This window comes from Caretta caretta, chromosome 4, assembly GCF_965140235.1.
Source record: "Caretta caretta isolate rCarCar2 chromosome 4, rCarCar1.hap1, whole genome shotgun sequence".
NCBI lineage: Eukaryota > Metazoa > Chordata > Testudines > Cheloniidae > Caretta > Caretta caretta.
This window is the reverse complement of record NC_134209.1, coordinates 102,356,802-102,375,378: the sequence shown is the minus strand read 5'-3', so window position 1 is coordinate 102,375,378 and position 18,577 is coordinate 102,356,802. Positions and strand designations below refer to the sequence as shown.

The window sequence follows — 18,577 nt, the reverse complement described above, 5'->3', positions numbered from 1 at the left end:
AGTGTTTCCTACCTGATCAAATTGAAGATCTTCACCTCTTTGAAGAGATCTTGACAAGAGCTTTTCCTAGAAACAGAATAAAAATCATTAGAGAGTATGAAGCATGCAATTAGCTAAAAGCAAAGCATTGCAACAAGCAAAACAAGCAAATGTGATATAACACAGGTGTAAAAAGCAGGAATCAACATACTTTATGAAAATGTAAAGAGGCATAGATCAGTCTCAACTCCAGCTATATTTTCCAGCTGGAAAAAAATTTTAAGATGTGAACTGAATACAGAAAAGATCAGAGATGAACAAGCTAGTTTGGTGGCTTAGTTGTCGCACTATATGCTGTCAATCACAAAACCTGGAATTTCTGAATTCCAGAAGCTGTCTAGGTCTCATTCCTCAGCAGGGGCTTAAAAAGATCATCATGCTGCTCCACCTGGATGGCTCGTGATGAGTGACAAACTGACTTCTTACGGAAATCCTATCTGGCCCTCCTACACACAGCATATTCATGATCATGGGAGACAGATATAGGGAGAAAGGAAGTTGTAAGAGGGGTAACAATAAGGCCTTCATGAAAGTAGAACCTCAATCCAATCCCCATCTATTTTTTTGCCCCTCACTTTCCCAACTGTAAAGGAGAGAGAAAGTGATGTATAATAACATTAAGATACCAGTTATAAGTACACTTACATTTGAGATAGCCATGTAGAGGAAAAATGCAATATTAATATCAGACAAAAGTTACAAGTTTGTATCAGTACCTCATGACTATTAATCATTATAAAATATACTGGATTGAGCAAATATATTCATGATAAAATGATGAAATAAATATTAAAATATTAAAAGAAAAAATGTTCAGAAACTTGAACGAAAGTACCCATTTAATATACTTCTGAGTATTACACTATTGTGTTTGATTTATGATCTTCAAGATTACCCAAACTCATTTTATCAAAAATACAATTTTAAGGCTCTTCCCATGAGGCCAAGCCAAGAAAGAAACAGACACAAATTCCTTAGTCCCACATTATTCTGTGGGCCATGATCTACTAGTTAATTAGGGCTGCCAACCATCTAATCACAAAAACCCAAACACCCTTGCCCGCCCCTACTTCACCCCTGCCCCGCTCATTCCATCCCCCTTCCCTCCATTGCTCACTCTCCCCCACCCTCATTCACTTCCACCGGGCTGGGGCATGGGGTTGGGGTGTGGAAGGGGGTGCGAGCTCTGGGCTACAAGGTGGGACTGACGGGTTTGGAGTGTGGGAGGGGGCTCCGGGCTGAGCCTGGGGCAGGCAGTTGGGGTGCAGGAAGAGGTTTGGGGTGCAGGCTCTGGGAGGGAGTTTGTGTGTGGTAGAGGGCTCAGGGCTGGGGCAGAGGGTTGGGGTGCCAGAAGGGATGAGGGATGTGCAGGCTTACCTCAGGCGGCTCCCAGAAGCGGCCGGCATGTCTGGCTCCTAGGCTTAGGAGCAGCCAGGCAGCGATGTGTGCTGCCCCTGCCTGCAGGCACTGCCCCTGCAGCTCCCATTGGCCATAGTTCCCAGCCAAGGAACTCGGGGGGGAGGGGGGGGCAGCACGCTTGGAGCAAGGCAGCTGTGCCTTGGAGCCACAGGGATGTGCCAATTGCTTCCGGGAGCCATGCGGAGCCAGGGCAGGTAGGGAAACTGCCTTAGCCCCACTACACCGCTGAGTGGACTTTTAGCGGCCTATTAAAATCTCCCAGATTGGTTTCAGTAGCCACCAGGAGATCCAGAAGACTCCCAGCCAATCCGGGAGGGTTGGCAACCCTATAGTTAATACTCTAAACCAAAGCAAGGTTCCACAGTAATGGACATAAGTGGGAAGTAAGAGTCATAAATAAAGTGTGTTGACAAATTTTCAGTAATTAGAGAGGAACTTTAAGGTTAATTCGCTTTTTATTTTTAAATAAACAGAATCAGCAAGTAGGTCACTGATTTTTATGAACAATTTAAACTTCAACCACTTAAAGGTTATTATTTAACAAAAAAGAAAATGTTCTTGAAAAAATATTTTTATAGTTCAATTAGTAATCTTTCCGCCTTAGCTAAAGATTTGAGATCTGAAAAAATGAAAACAAATCAGACTAAACCACACCACACCCTTCAGAAATGGTAAGTGACTAATTGCACAGGTCAACAGAAAGGTAACACTGGTAGCCTGATGGAAAATGGATTACAGCTACACTAATTACATGTAAGAATGCATAACTTAAAACAAAAAAAAGAGAGAGAGAGAGAGAAAACATTTAATCAAGAAAAATACAACCTCCAAATTTTACTGGCAGAGAATAATAAGAAAACAAATCCCAACCACTTCTTATATGGTAATTCCTAGAAAAAATAAAATGCACGTATGCCATTCTAGCATGTGCGCACAGCTCTATTTGTACAAGACAACACTGAATATTTTAAAATTATCTCTGCAGTGATCAATCTGGATTAAAAAACTAGGATGTGGAATCACGAGGCTCAATGCATGGGTATATGGAAAATAAACCCTACCCTGTCAAACTAACTGGATATTTTTTTTGATGAGATTACAAATTTTGTTGATAAAGGAAATAGTGTTGATGTAATATATTTAGACTTCTGTAAGGTGTTGACTTGGTACTACATGAGATTTCGATTAAAAAAATATTAGACATAAAATTAACACAGCACAAATTAAGTGGATAAAATATTAACTAACTGACAGATCTCAAAATGTAAGTGTAAACGGGAAATTATCATTGAGCAGATATATTTCCTGTGGGGTCCTATAGGGAGTGGTTCTTGGCCCTATACTATTTAACATTTTTATTAATGACCCAGAAGAAAACAAAATCATCACTGATAAAGCTTAAAAATGTCACAAAAATTGGGTTGGTGGTAAATAATTAAGAGGACAGGTCACCTATACAGAGCGATCTGGATTGCTTGGTGAGTAGGATGCAAGCAAACAATGTGCGTTTTAATATGGCTAAATGTAAATGTATACATCTAGGAACAAAGAATGTAGGCCAGACTGACAGGATAGGGAACTCTATCTTGGAAAGCAATGACTGAAAAAGACTTGAGGGCCATGGTGGGTAATCAGCTGAATATGTGCTCCTACTGTGAAGCTGTGGCCATAACAGCTAATGTGATCCTCAGATGCGAAAAGAGGGAAATCCTGAATAGGAATAGAGAGGTTATTTTACCTTGTGTATTTGGCAGTGATGTGAATGCTGCTGGAATACTGTGTCCAGTTCTAGTGTCCACAATTCAAGAAGGACGTTGGTAAATTAGAGAGGGTTTAGAAAAGAGCCATGACAATGACTAAACGATTAGAAAACATCCCTTCTAGTGAAAGACTCAAAGAGCTCAATCTATTTAGTTTAACAAAGAGAAGATGAAGGGGTGACAATCACAGTTGATAAAAACCTACATGGGGAACAAATATTTGATAAATGGGCTCTTCAGTCTAGCAGAGAAAGGTATAACACAATCCAATAGCTGGAATATGAACCTAGACAAATTCAGAGTGGAAATAAGGTATACATTTTTAAGAGTGAAAGTAATTAACTATTGGAACAATTTACCAAGGGTTTTCGTGAATTCTCCATCACTGACAATTTTGACACTTTTCTTGCAATAGCCTTAATGCAAAGACCATGTTGATAGTTGATGTACTGGCATGGAAGCTGCACTGACTCTGGATATACACGTTCAGCAAGAATTTTCAGTCTATTGAGAATAACCCATGCAAATGCCTTGCCAGCAACACAAAAAAAGAGATTCCTCTGTAGTTGTTGCAATCTCTCATCTCCTTTGTTTGTATACAGTTATGATGTTGCAACCTTCGTGTCTTTTGGTGTCTCTCCTTCCCTTTAGCAGGCAAGCAAGACATTGTGCAGATGTTTAAGTACAACCTGTCCTCCTTATTTCAGTACTTCAGCCGTTAAGAGAACTTCTTTCTGCCGATGATGCAGTATTTTTCGCACACAGCGACAAGGAGCTCCAGCAACTTTGCAATAGCTTTGCACTAGCCTGTGATGAATCTGGAGTAACCATCAGTCTAAAGACAACAATGATTTTGATACTAGATGTTTTGATGGCACCAGAAGTTTCAATAGTTAGTACCATGCTAGAAGTTGTGCATAAATTCTGCTATCTGGAATCAAGTGTATCGGAAAACAGCAGCAGGAACTATGAACATAGATACCAGAGGGTAATTTGGATCCAAAGACAGTAGGGGGTGATGATGGACAGTTAGCTCGCTGAGCAGGCAAGTTCAGCCTCTTCCCCTCTCCTTTTCCAAACATGTCATCAGTGCCCTATTACATACCATTTATACCACACATTTACATCCACTAAACCAGCGGTCGGCAACCTGCAGCACATGTGACAAAGGTGGCACGCGCGCTGATTTTTACTGGCACGCTGCTGCCAGCCGGGATCCTGGCCGCCACCCCTGCTCAGCTTGCTGCCGGTCTGGGTGAACGGAACCCCAGACCAGCGGCAGGCTGACCGGTGTACTGTACTAAATTTCTCCCCGTAGGAATGTGCTACTTGCGGAGCACCAGGACTGGCAGCCGTAAGTAGTACACCATAAGTAGCACATTCCTAAGGGGAGAAATTTAATACACTACACCGGGGTAGGGAAGGCTGTGCCTCCCCAAACAGCCGGCCCACTTCCTGCCCCCTGACTGCCCCTCCTCATAATCCCTGATTCATCCAACCCCACCCCACCCCGCTCCTTGTCCCCTGACCACCCCCACCCGGGACCCCCTGCCCCCTGACTGCTCCCCTCAGAACCCTCCACCCATCCAACCCCCCCTGCTCCTTGTTTCCTGATCGCCTCCTCTTGGGAACCCCCACCCCTATCCGCCCCCCCGACCCTACCCAAGCCCCCTTGCTCCCTGATGGCTCCGACCTCTATCAGGCCCCCCAGGACTCCCATGCCTATCCAACCACTCCTGTTCCCCGTTCCCTTACCATGCTGCTCAGAGCATCAGGACTGGCAGCCGTAAGTAGTACACCGTAAGTAGCACATTCCTAGGGGGAGCAATTTAATACACTACACCCGTCCATGCTCAGCCCGCTGATGGTCTGGAATTCTCAAAATATGTTCTCTCACCCCTTATCAAAAATTACACTACAATTAGATTAAAAACTTGAAAACTTAAAAACTCTGTATATTACAATGATTGTTAAAAAATGTATAATGTTAATAAATACATAGGTTTGATTAAACAAAGTAGTTGTACTTATGTACCTGTGCTTAATTTGTGTTTTCAATGATTTACCTTCTACAAAAATCTCACGTCTCGCACCCCCAGAAAGGGCATCTCGCACCCCCAGGGGGTGCGTGCAACCCCAGGTTAGGAACCACTGCACTAAACTGATAAGATCTGCATTTTAATTTAATTTTAAATGAAGCTTCTTAAACATTTTTAAAACCTTGTTTACTTTACATACAACAATAGTTTAGTTACATAACATAGACTTACAGAGAGAGAGACCTTCTAAAAATGTTAAAATGTATTACTGGCATGCAAAACCCTAAATTAGAGTGAATAAATGAAGACTCGGCACACCACTTCTGAAAGGTTGCTGACCCCTGCACTAAACAATACTAGGATAATGTAAAACAAAATTATATGCAACAACGTATTTATGTCCTCCTTGCATGCCAGGGGCTGTATGTTCCCCCTTGCATCCTCCCCATTCCAGGGACTCAATATCCCCTTGTCCATACTAGCCCTCCCACCCCAGGACCTACTGCCCTCTCTTCCACCTAATGCTAGAAGTCCTACATCTCTTCAAACCCCCTTCAAATGTTCCCCCCTCCCATATTTCTTTGAGTCTGGAACTTATGTCCCCTTCACCCCTCCCAATACCAGAGGCTCTTTATCTCCCCAGTGGGGGAAGAGAATGACACTGTCTATTCACAGTACTCCTCCCCCTTCATTCGGAATGGTACCAGCACGCATATGTGTTTATAGGCTTGTGTGGTGGCACCATGTTGGAAGAAGGAAGCTCTCCTTGGCCTTCTGGCTCCCCCTTCTGGAACACTTCTCTCCATTCACCAGTTATTTGGTATTTCCCCTCAGGGGAGGCAGGAGTGTTTAAAGTGGTCCCGCTGTTGTGGATATCACTTCCGCCTCTGAAGCGGAGTTCACCTCACCTCTCTTCCTTCCCCTCCAAACCAGCCTGAAAGTTTGGTGGGGAGTAAGGGAAGGAATTGCATCCTTCCATCTCTAAAATTATGCTTGTGATAGTCTTAGCCTTAGCTTTACCTTTATGGTCCACCACTATTGTGCTTCATCTGAATATCTAACAATATAGAACTTTTATTTTTAAAAGAGAGAAAGAATCAGAACAGAAGACTGGCCTACTGCCACTACTTGAAAAGAATTTGATTATGCTAAATAAACTAAATACTTCCTACATGAATTTTCATGAATTTCAGAAAGTATAATTATCATAGTAATTGCAATATCAAGTATTTAGCTTTCCTGTCATCTGTATTATTGTGTTTATTGAATGGAATAGCTGCATGCTATACACCCACTCTTACATGGATTATTGTCAATTTTAGAATAAAAATAGTGAAAATGCCTCTAAGGGCTTGTCTGGGTTTAAGCTGCAGCTTTTTTTGATGCATGTCAAGTAATGCACAACACACAAGCCTAACTAATAGTGTGCACATAGGATGGTGCACCCTCTTTCAATGTGCATCAGTGTGTAAGTAGGGCAGTAGCTTGCTGCTTACTAACAGCGTGGCATTCTCAAAGGGTAGACCATGATCCTTTGCTTTGCTGCTGAATAGTGTGCATTATGGGATTTATCTCAGTGTGCATTGTGGGATGCATAGCAGAAGCCAGGTAAGTTCAAGTTTTTAAAAAATCCTCCGTTTCCTCATCTCTGCCCCATGCTTCTCCTTTCTTGGCAGGTCAGTGTCATTTTTTTAATTGCTGTCAGACAGCATGAACCCAACAGTGATCTATAGTACTAGCTGGCAACCTAAAATATTCAAAGGTTGCTTGGGCTGTATTTTGGCATTCAAAGCCAGGTGAATTTGGCTTTGGACTTCACTCACCACTATCAAGCAGACGATTTGGTGGCAGCAGCAGCAGGAGCTTCAGTGGCGGAGGAAGCGGGATGAGGACAAGGAAGAAGAGGAGGACATCAAGCAGCTGACAGGTAGAGGACAGATGAGAGAAGGGGAAAGGAAAACAGGTAAATGGGCATGTGCTCTCTGTGGTGTGGGCCTAAAACCAATCAATAACCAGGACTTCAGCATGAGACAGAAACTGACTGCCCAGCCAGAGCAGACATCATTTTGGAAACATGTACAGGGGCAGGCGAGGGCTGAACAAACAGCATAGACTAAAGGAGGCAGGGGAGCCTCAGATTCAGACAGGCTCCTAACTCACACCCACCTACAACAGCTGTGACCATGGGGCACCCGGAATAGAAGGCAGCACAGCAGTATAGCACAATAATAAATTGTATAAAAAAAACAAAACAAAACAAAATGGTTACTCACTATCTCGTAACTTGTTCTTCGAGATGTGTTGCTCATATCTATTCCAATTAGGTGTGTGTGCGTCGTGTGCACAGTCGTTGGAAAGTTTTTCCCTTAGTAGCACCTGTCAGGTCAGCTGCGGAGCCCCCTGGAGTGGCACCTTCATGGCACTCAATATATAACCATGCTGAGCTGGAGCCTCCTCAGTTCCTTCTTGACTGTTACTTCAACAGAGGGGAAGGCGGATGGGTTTGGAATGAATATAAGCAAAACATCTCGAAGAACAACAGTTACGAGAATGTGAGTAACTGTTTTTTCTTCAAGTGATTGCTCATGTTGATTCCAATTAGGTGACTCCCAAGCCTTACCTAGGTTGTGGGATCAAAAGCTGCATCATCTCTGGCATGCTGGATGATAGCGTAACAAAAGGTAAACGTATGCACCGAGGGCCAAGTTACTGCCCTGCAGACTTCTTGGATTGGGATCTGGGCCAGGAATGCCACCGATGATGCCTGTGCCCTTGTGAAGTGTGCCGTAAGTGCCGGGGCTGATGTCTCAGCCAGCTCGTAGCACGTGTGAATGCAGGATGTGATCCAGGAAGATATTCTTTGAGATCAGTCTAGTAGGCCTTTCATGCAGTCTGCCACCACTATAAAAAACGGGTTCAATTTCCTGAATGGCTTGGTGCATTCGATATAGAAGGCTAACTCTCGCCCAACATCCAAGGAGTGCAGCCTCTGCTCATGGCTACTGGTATGAGGCTTTGGATAAAAAACAGGCAGGAAAATGTGTTGGCTGGTATGGAAATGTGATTCCACCATAGGCAAAAAAGCCGGGAGGTCTGAGCTGCACCTTGTCCTTGGGGAAAACTGTATAAGGTGGGGTGGAGTTAAGGGCCTTTAACTCTGACACCCTTCTTGCTGATGTGATGGCAATTAGGAAGGCTACCTTCCACGATAGGTAGAGAAGGGAGCAAGTGGCCAGCAGCTTGAATGGGGGCCCCATTAATTTGGAAAGGACCAAATTAAGGCCCCTTGCAGGAACAGGCTGTCTAATCTGGGGATGTAGCCATCCAGACCCTTGAGGAACCGTCCAACCATGGGGTTAGTGAAGATGGAACATCCAGAGACTCCGGGGTGGAAAGCCGAGATAGCCGCTAAGTGTATCTTTACGGATAACACTGCCAGGCCTTGCTGTTATAGGTGAAGAAGGTACTCCAGAATAAGAAGTAATGGCACCTGAAGTGGGGGCGAATTTAGCTGGTCACACCTGCAAGTGAACCTCTTCCACGTCGCCAGATATGTGGCTCTCAAGGAGGGCTTTCTGCTGCTGAGTAAGACCTCCCTTACCTGCTCTGAGCACAGGAGTGCCATAGGGTTCAGCCATGAAGTTTCCAAGCCGTAAGGTGGAGGGACCAGAGGTCTAAGTGATGAAGACGACCGTGGTACTGAGTGATCAAGTTGGGGAGGAGCAGAAACTTGCTCAGACTGTCTACTGACAGATCCAGAAGCGTGGTGTATCAATGTTGTCATGGCCACACTGGCGCCACCGGAATTATCTCTGCCCCGTCTCTGCAGACCTTGAGTAGTACCTTGGGCATGACAGGTATCGGGGGAAAGGCATAGAGCAGACGGCCTCCCAGGGTAGCAGGAATGCATCCAGGATTGAGACTGTGCTGCTTTTCTGGAAGGAGCAAAACACTGGGCACTTCCAGTTCCTCCAAGTGGTGTATAGGTCAACCTGGGAAAACCCCCACCTCTGTAAGATGAAATGGATGTCCAGCCGGATGGACCACTCATGGCTGTGGAAGGACCTGCTGAGGTGGTCTGCCAGTACGTTCTGGACTCCGGGCAGATATGATCCTTCCGGGGGAAAGGAGTGGGCTATACAGAATTCCCAGAGCCTGAGAGCCTCCTGACGGAGGGGCGAAGACCAGGTTCCATCCTGCTTGTTGATGTAAAACATTACAGTGGTGTTGGCCGTCATGATTGCCATGTGCTGACCTTGCAGACAAGACTGAAAGGCCTGGCATGTGAGTTGAACCGCTCTGAGCTCCTTGATACTGATATGGAGAGAGAACTCATCCTGTGATCAGAGGCCCTGCGTTCAGAGATCTCCCAGATGTGCGCCCCAATCTAGAGCTGATGTGTCCGTAACTGGAGACAAGGACAGCGGATGGCTGTTGAAGGGGACTCCTTCGCAGACTATTCAAGCATCAAGCCACCACTGGAGTGACTCTAGCACCTGCTGTGGCACTGTGACCACTAGTCCCAGGCTGTCGCACCCCGGGCAATATGTCGAAGAGAGCCACGTCTATAGAGGCCTGAGTCTCTCAGTCTGGTGTGTCAGACCACGTACGTGCAGGCCGTCATGTGACCAAGGAGACCTAGGTAATTCCTTGCTGTAGTGGTCAGATACTGTCTCATGCATCAAATTATGCTTGCCATGGCTTGGAATAGGGACTCCGTAGGGCTTCCTCGTGCCTGGACCGAGTCCAACACTGTTCCAATAAACTCTATCTTCTGAGTCAGAGACAAGGTGGACTTGTTCACATTGAGGAGGAGACCCAGTCTCTTGAATGTGGATGTGACTAGATGGACCTGCAACTCCACCTGTTCTCTGGTGTGCCCCCTGAGCAGCCAATCATTGAGGTAAAGGTATACCACCACCTACCTCCTTCAGAGGAAGGCTGCTATCACTGACATGCACTTGGTGAACACTCGTGGGGCTGTCAACAGGCTAAAGGGAAGGACCATGAACTGATAATGTTTTTGGTCGATCATGAACCTTAAGAAGCGTCTGTGTGCAGGGCAAATCGCTATGTGAAAGCGTGCATCTTTCATGTCGAGGATGGCGAACCAGTCTCCTGGATCCAGAGAAGGGATAATTGTAATGAGAGAAACGATGCAGAACTTCAACTTCACCATGAACTTGTTGAGTCCTCACATGTCTAGAATGGGTCTGAGACACCTTCTGGCTTTGGGGGATTAGGAAGTAGTGGGAATAGAGATGTGGAGGGCAGAAACCCAGAGCCCAGTTCTGGGGCTGCTGCAGCACGGAAAAGAGGGTGGTACACCCTCACTTCTGCGCTGCCTGTGGAGATGGGCCTGATGCAGGTTGCAGTCTAAGTGCTGCCTGCATAAGGAGCTGCTTCAATCTAAAGTCCTGCTCCTTCTTGGTATGGGGGCAAAAGCAGTTACAAATCCTGCACTTTTCTGACTGATGTGTTTCCTTCAAACACTTTAAACAAGTGTCATGAGGGTCGCACATTGGCATGGGCTTTGTTGCAGGACATGCAGGGCTTGAACCCCTGGGACTTACTCATGTAAGTCCCGCAAGGAGAACGCAGTCAGGGTGGAGGGTAAACCCCACAACACAACAGCTAACTAACTACTAGCTAGAACTACAATAATTAAGAACTAAACAAACAGTCCGAAAGAGAAGCTTGGGAAACATGAAGAGCTTGCAGAGCAAGACACCACAATTCCAAAGACTGTCACTGGCGGTAAGAAGGAACTGAGGAGGCTCTGGGTCGGCAGGGTCCTATATTGAGCGCCATGAAGGCGCCACTCCAGGGGGCTCCATAGCCGACCCGACAGGTGCTGCTAAGGGAAAAACTTTCCGATAACTGTGCACACAGCATGCACACACGTAATTGGAATCAATATGAGCAATCACTCAAAGAAGAATAGATATATCCTGGCTTTCCGGGGGAGTTCTCTTCATTGGCATCCTCATGCTCCAATGAGTCTTTCTGGTTGTCTTTGTAGTGGGGGAAAGAGATCAGGTAGCAGGTTCCACAACCTTTCTGGGTTTGGTGATCATGTAGTTCTGCAAAATCCTGTCCAGCACTTCCAAAACTGAACAAGTTACATGTCCCCTGTTTACTCTTTATTCAACACCAGTTGGCATTCTAGATCATGACCTCTGACTAGCAACGTCCACAAAAAGAGCTCTATCCCAAAAATGAGTACTTGTGGCACCTTAGAGACTCACCAATTTATTTGAGCATAAGCTTTCGTGAGCTACAGCTTACTTCATCGGATGCATACTGTGGAAAGTGTAGAAGATCTTTTATACACACAAAGCATGAAAAAATACCTCCCCCCACCCCACTCTCCTGCTGGCAATAGCTTATCTAAAGTGATCACTCTCCTCACAATATGTATGATAATCAAGTTAGGCCATTTCCAGCACAAATCCAGGTTTTCTCACCCCCCCCCACACACACACACAAACCCATTCTCCTGCTGGTAATAGCTTATCTGAAGTGACCACTCTCCTTACAATGTGTATGATAATCAAGGTGGGCCATTTCCAGCACAAATCCAGGGTTTAACAAGAACGTCTCCGGGGGGCGGGGACGGGACGGTGGTTAGGAAAAAACAAGGGGAAATAGGTTACCTTGCATAATGACTTATCCACTCCCAGTCTCTATTCAAGCCTAAGTTAATTGTATCCAATTTGCAAATGAATTCCAATTCAACAGTTTCTCACTGGAGTCTGGATTTGAAGTTTTGTTGTTGAAGAATTGCAACTTTCATGTCTGTAATCGCGTGACCAGAGAGATTGAAGTGTTCTCCGACTGGTTTATGAATGTTATAATTCTTGACATCTGATTTGTGTCCATTTATTCTTTTATGTAGAGACTGTCCAGTTTGACCAATGTACATGGCAGAGGGGCACTGCTGGCACATGATGGCATATATCACATTGGTGGATGTGCAGGTGAACAAGCCTCTGATAGTGTGGCTGATGTTATTAGGCCCTGTGATGGTGTCCCCTGAATAGATATGTGGGCACAGTTGGCAACGGGCTTTGTTGCAAGGATAGGTTCTGTTAGTGTGGTATGTTGTGTGGTACGTGGTTGCTGGTGAGTATTTGCTTCAGGTTGGGGGGCTGTCTGTAGGCAAGGACTGGCCTGTCTCCCAGGATTTGTGAGAGTGTTGGGTCATCCTTCAGGATATGTTGTAGATCCTTAATAATGCGTTGGAGGGGTTTTAGTTGGGGGCTGAAGGTGACGGCTAGTGGCGTTCTGTTATTTTCTTTGTTAGGCCTGTCCTGTAGTAGGTGACTTCTGGGAACTCTTCTGGCTCTATCAATCTGTTTCTTCACTTCCGCAGATGGGTATTGTAGTTGTAAGAATGCATGATAGAGATCTTGTAGGTGTTTGTCTCTGTCTGAGGGGTTGGAGCAAATGCGGTTGTATCGCAGAGCTTGGCTGTAGACAATGGATCGTGTGGTGTGGTCAGGGTGAAAGCTGGAGGCATGTAGGTAGGAATAGCGGTCAGTAGGTTTCTGGTATAGGGTGGTGTTTATGTGACCATCGTTTATTAGCACTGTAGTGTCCAGGAAGTGGATCTCTTGTATGGACTGGACCAGGCTGAGGTTCATGGCGGGATGGAAATTGTTGAAATCATGGTGGAATTCCTCAAGGGCTTCTTTTCCATGGGTCCAGATGATGAAGATGTCATCAATATAGCGCAAGTAGAGTAGAGGCGTTAGGGGACGAGAGCTGAGGCAGCGTTGTTCTAAGTCAGCCATAAAAATGTTGGCATACTGTGGGGCCATGCAGGTACCCATAGCAGTGCCGCTGATCTGAAGGTATACATTGTCCCCAAATGTAAAATAGTTACGGGTAAGGACAAAGTCACAAAGTTCAGCCACCAGGTTAGCCGTGACATTATCGGGGACAGTGTTCTTGACGGCTTGTAGTCCATCTTTGGGTGGAATGTTGGTGTAGAGGGCTTCTACATCCATAGTGGCCAGGATGGTGTTATCAGGAAGATCACCGATGGATTGTAGTTTCCTCAGGAAGTCAGTGGTGTCTCGAAGGTAGCTGGGAGTGCTGGTAGCGTAGGGCCTGAGGAGGGAGCCTACATAGCCAGACAATCCTGCTGTCAGGGTGCCAATGCCTGAGATGATGGGGCGCCCAGGATTTCTAGGTTTATGGATCTTGGGTAGTAGACAGAATATCCCAGGTCAGGGATCCAGGGGTGTGTCTGTGCGGATTTGATCTTGTGCTTTTTCAGGGAGTTTCTTGAGCAAATGCTGTAGTTTCTTTTGGTAACTCTCAGTGGGATCAGAGGGTAATGGCTTGTAGAAAGTGGTGTTGGAGAGCTGCCGAGCAGCCTCTTGTTCATATTCCGACCTATTCAGGATGACAACAGCACCTTCTTTGTCAGCCTTTTTGATTATGATGTCAGAGTTGTTTCTGAGGCTGTGGATGGCATTGTGTTCCGCATGGCTGAGGTTATGGGGCAAGTGATGTTGCTTTTCCACAATTTCAGCCTGTGCACGTCGGCGGAAGCACTCTATGTAGAAGTCCAGTCTTCTGTTTAGTCCACCTAGAATCCTTCTTTTTGTAGTGTTGGTAGGGAGGTCTCTGTGGATTAGTATGTTGTTCAGAGGTATGTTGGAAATATTCCTTGAGTCGGAGACGTCGAAAATAGGATTCTAGGTCACCACAGAACTGTATCATGTTCGTGGGGGTGGAGGGGCAGAAGGAGAGGCCCCGAGATAGGATGGCTGCTTCTGCTGGGCTGAGAGTATAGTTGGATAGGTTAACAATATTGCTGGGTGGGTTGAGGGAACCATTGCTGTGGCCCCTTCTGGCATGTAGTAGTTTAGAAAGTTTAGTGTCCTTTTTCTTTTGTAGAGAAGCAAAGTGTGTGTTGTAAATGGCTTGTCTAGTTTTAGTAAAGTCCAGCCACGAGGAAGTTTGTGTGGAAGGTTGGTTTTTTATGAGAGTATCCATTTTTGAGAGCTCATTCTTAATCTTTCCCTGTTTGCTGTAGAGGATGTTGATCAGGTGATTCCACAGTTTCTTTGAGAGCGTGTGGCACAAGCTGTCAGCATAGTCTGTGTGGTATGTAGATTGTAATGGATTTTTTACCTTCAGTGGTTAGTCTCTAAGATTCCACAAGTACTCCTTTTCTTTTTGCGAATACAGACTAACACGGCTGTTACTCTGAAACTTATCTAAAGTGAAAAGAAAAGGAGTACTTGTGGCACCTTAGAGACTAACCAATTTAGCTTTCGTGAGCTACAGCTCACTTCATCGGATGTATACCTGTCATTATCTAAAGTGATCACTCTCCTTACAATGTGTATGATAATCAAGGTGGGCCATTTCCAGCAGGAGGGTGGGAAGAAAACCTGGGTTTGTGCTGGAAATGGCCCACCTTGATTATCATACACATTGTAAGGAGAGTGATCACTTTAGATAAGCTATTACCAGCAGGAGAGTGGGGTGGGGGAGAGAAAACCTTTTGTAGTGATAAACACCCATTTGTTCATGGTTTGTGTGTATAAAAACAAACATCTTCTGTATTTTCCACAGTATGCATCTGTGATGAAGATATGATGAAGTGAGCTGTAGCTCACGAAAGCTTATGCTCAAATAAATTGATTAGTCTCTAAGGTTCCACAAGTACTCCTTTTCTTTTTGCGAATACAGACTAACACGGCTGTTACTCTGAAACCTATCCCAAAAATATCTCTCTGGGCACAAGAGCTTCCTGCACCGATGCTTCTCAACAGATAGCAATAAGATCCAGGGTCCCAGTACTGCTCCAAGCAGCTGCATGAGGTATGTCATAGGACTTTGGAGTATTATTGCAGCAATTGCAGTGTACTCAAATCCAGGAGCAAACAGGCAAAATCTGGCCCCACACCAGCTTTCAACAGGGGACAGTACATCCAGTAAACTTGACACCAGACAGTAGACCCGCAAAGCAATATGAGACCACCTAATGGAGGACTAACAAGCAGCAGCACTGCATGCAAATGAAGAATACACTGAACTAACCTGATTCACTGCAAAATCAGTTCACTTTGAAAGCGAACTCCAGAATTTGCAACAAACTGGAGTTAGTGTGCTATTAGGGATCGTGCCATGTTTGCACAAGCATTTTCAAACCAAATTATCTTGATTTACTCTGTTTTAACCGCCACTTATAGACAAGCCCTTAGTTTCCTCTAATTAACAATACATTCCAAAGTACTAAACCCTCAGCATCAAAATGCAACTCAAGATAAACCAGTTCTCTTGAAAACTTCAGAAACAGACTTCAAAGAAAAACTGCAGAGCTACAATTCATTTGCAAATTTAACACTATCAATTTGGGCTTGAATAGGGACTGGGAGTGGATGGCTCACTACAAAAGCAATTTTCCCTCTCCTTCCTCCTCAGTTACTGGGATTGGACCACATCCACCCTGACTGAATGGCCTTTAACATAGGTTCTCCACTTGTAAAGTAACTCCCTTCTCTTCATGTGCCAATAAATATTTATGCCTGTATCTGTAATTTTCACTCCATGCATCTGAAGTGGGGTTTTTTTACCCACAAAAGCTTATGCCCAAATAAATCTGTTAGTTTTTAAGGTGCCACCGGACTCCTCATCAGTTCTCTTGGTTCAGGATTTAGCTTTGCCTTAAGTCAGAGCAAAAACTATAGGACTTAAGAATGTTTAGCTCCATGGGCTTCCTTGACAACATAACACAAAACATGTATCCCTAGTTAAGCAGATCATCCATCCCAAATGAATGGCAAGTCAAATGCAAAGAACTTTCTTAATGTGGAGTTAATACTGAGCCATATAAGTAAGGCCCTACCAAATTCGCGGTTCACTTTGGTCAATTTCACGGCCACCAGGGTCTTAAAATTGGTCAATTTCACAATTTTGGCTGCAGGAGCCGGTGGTGGGAGGAAGAGAGACAGCAGCCCTGGAGCTCGGGTAGGAGCCAGGAGTTGGGGGAGGGAGGTCAGCCCTGAGCAGGGAAGAAATTGTGGGGGATGGAGCCCATGGGAGATGGCAGCCCGCAGCCCAGGTCACTAAGCCCAGGCATGAGCCACAGGGGGTAGAAGCCCAGATGGAGCTTGGAAGGCCCCAGCCCCAGCAGGAGCCGTGGCAGAGAGAGCAGTAGCCCCGAGCCTGGGTAGAAGCGATGACAGGCAGCAGCTCCCAGCCCCAGCCAGAGCCACGGGGGACAGAAGCACAGAAGTGAGGGTGGTACATCCTCATTTCTGTGCTGCCTGTGGAGGTGGGCCTGATCTCCCTCCAATAACAGCCATGTGGAGGAAGGACAAGTCCGGCTGACTTCGTGGAGATCAGATTTCATGGGAAAGGGCTTATTTCACGGTCTGTGATACGTTTTTCACAGCCGTGAAATTGGTAGGGCCCTACACATAAGGGCAATGTGTGTGCAATCACCAGCTGACACTTGCTCTCAACAAACCCCTCCCGTTTGCCAGACAAGCTGCAGGGACAAACCTGAAGGATTACAAAAGGAGGGAGGACAGAAAGGAGCAAGGCAAGGAGGGGAGGGGGATCTTGTGAAGCCATCATCGTCAGCTGTGGATGCAAGGGCAAACCTTACACTGACTGAGGGTGGCTAGTGTGGACACACTCAGTTGTCTGTGATTCTATCAATGTACTTTGTTTAGTACTTTCTGGTTCAATATTTTTTTTTCCTACCAGGGTCTTAAAATTTGCCCCCAAAATCACTGTCTTACAAATGCAGAATATTTCCCCCCTCAGTTAGAACGGCTTTTAAAAGTACATTTGCAATCATAATAAAGTGATAAGAACATGAAATATTGTAATTATCTCTTTAGTATAAAATCTCTTTTTACTGCTTATCACAGAAAGGTTACAACACTATATGTTTATTTACTCTTTTCTCCTCCTTTGCTCAAAAATAAAATACTTTTACAGAACCCAAAAGCAAGATAAGACACTTTACAGAACAAGACACCTGAAGAATTTTGCCCTTTAATTTTAGATGAGACTCTGAGGGCATGGTACATAACAGGAAATTGGGGTAAATATGGACAAGAGCTATAGTAATAAGCTCCGATGGTTACTCAGTTTTAACATGTGAGCATCTTGGCAGCTCTTACTGAGGGAACTGAATGAAGTCAGGGTAGTGGCCTGGCACTAAGAAAGTATTCTATGTATGGGACAGTGTAATTCCCTTTTAAAAATGAAAAAGCAAAAACAACCTGACTTAAGTTACACTAGAAGTCCAAATACGAATATTAATAATAGTCGGTCAAATCCTGGAGTCTTATGTAGCTCTTACTCAGAAAAAATTCTCAGTGAAGTAATCAGAAGTTTCTAATGAGTCAGGAGTTATTAGAGGACTGCAGGATTAGGTCCACTAGTCCATTTTTCATTATTGATGCTAGTCTTACTTGTATCTTATTAAAAGCACCTTAAAAAGTGTTAAGACAGAAGGTTCACACAACTTCAGTTTATATAGCAGCCATTAAGGTTTCACCTGTGCAAGTGAATGCATACTACATTTTATAGGCAAATAGGAGAAAATCAATATACTTACTGCATAGTCAACATCAGTTGTTTATAAGCATGAAGGTCAGCAAAAACAGTCATTAATCTGGGACTCCAGGAATCAAACATTAAATACTTTTAATACAAGAGATGATGAAACACTTACTGCATATCTATTACAAAAGGCAGCATCTGATGAGCAAGCAAATCTTCCAATCTTTGTTCAAATATCCCATATAAACTGCACAGGTTGGGATTCATTCAATATACCTTTTCTCAAATCAAAGTTGAAACCAGAGACTGTAATAAGCTCTCCTAAAATTTGTAGATACTTTTTTGAAAAATGACATTTGTATAGCCCAACTTACAGTCTCATCTAAAATGTACAAATTCTAACAATTCTGCAGAAAAGTGCAGACAACTTTTTTAGTTCCCAAGTAAAGAGAAGTCAGAGCCTGGGGGCAGCAGAGGGGAAGGGAGAGAAAGAATCCTTAAAATATTCAGTTTCAAAATTAAAATGGAGATTACTACAAAGCATCTTGTCTAGGGAAAGTAACTTTTGTTCTTTGAGGCTTGCCCTGTTCATTCCCACTGTGGGACTGGCACTACAGACATTCAGCGTGCATAAACTCCATCTAAACCATGTCCATTACAGCTGCATCTGCATTCCTTAGGGCTTGTCTTCACAAGCTGCTGCAATCAATGCAGCAGGTGTCGATTTAGCGGGTCTAGTGAAGACCCGCTAAATCAACAGCAGAGTGCTTTCCAGTC

The 18,577-nt window shown here is 44.7% G+C and overlaps 1 protein-coding gene across 12 annotated transcripts in view; it reads right to left on the bottom strand.

Annotated features, from left to right (window-relative positions):
• Positions 1-18,577, bottom strand: part of FRYL (FRY like transcription coactivator) — a 415,631-nt gene that overhangs the window by 214,365 nt on the left and 182,689 nt on the right. For all 12 annotated transcript variants that reach the window (XM_048848366.2, XM_048848367.2, XM_048848354.2 and 9 more), the window contains one exon: positions 13-66. In XM_048848366.2, the coding sequence (XP_048704323.1) occupies positions 13-66 (54 nt within the window). The remainder of the gene's footprint in view (positions 1-12; positions 67-18,577) is intronic.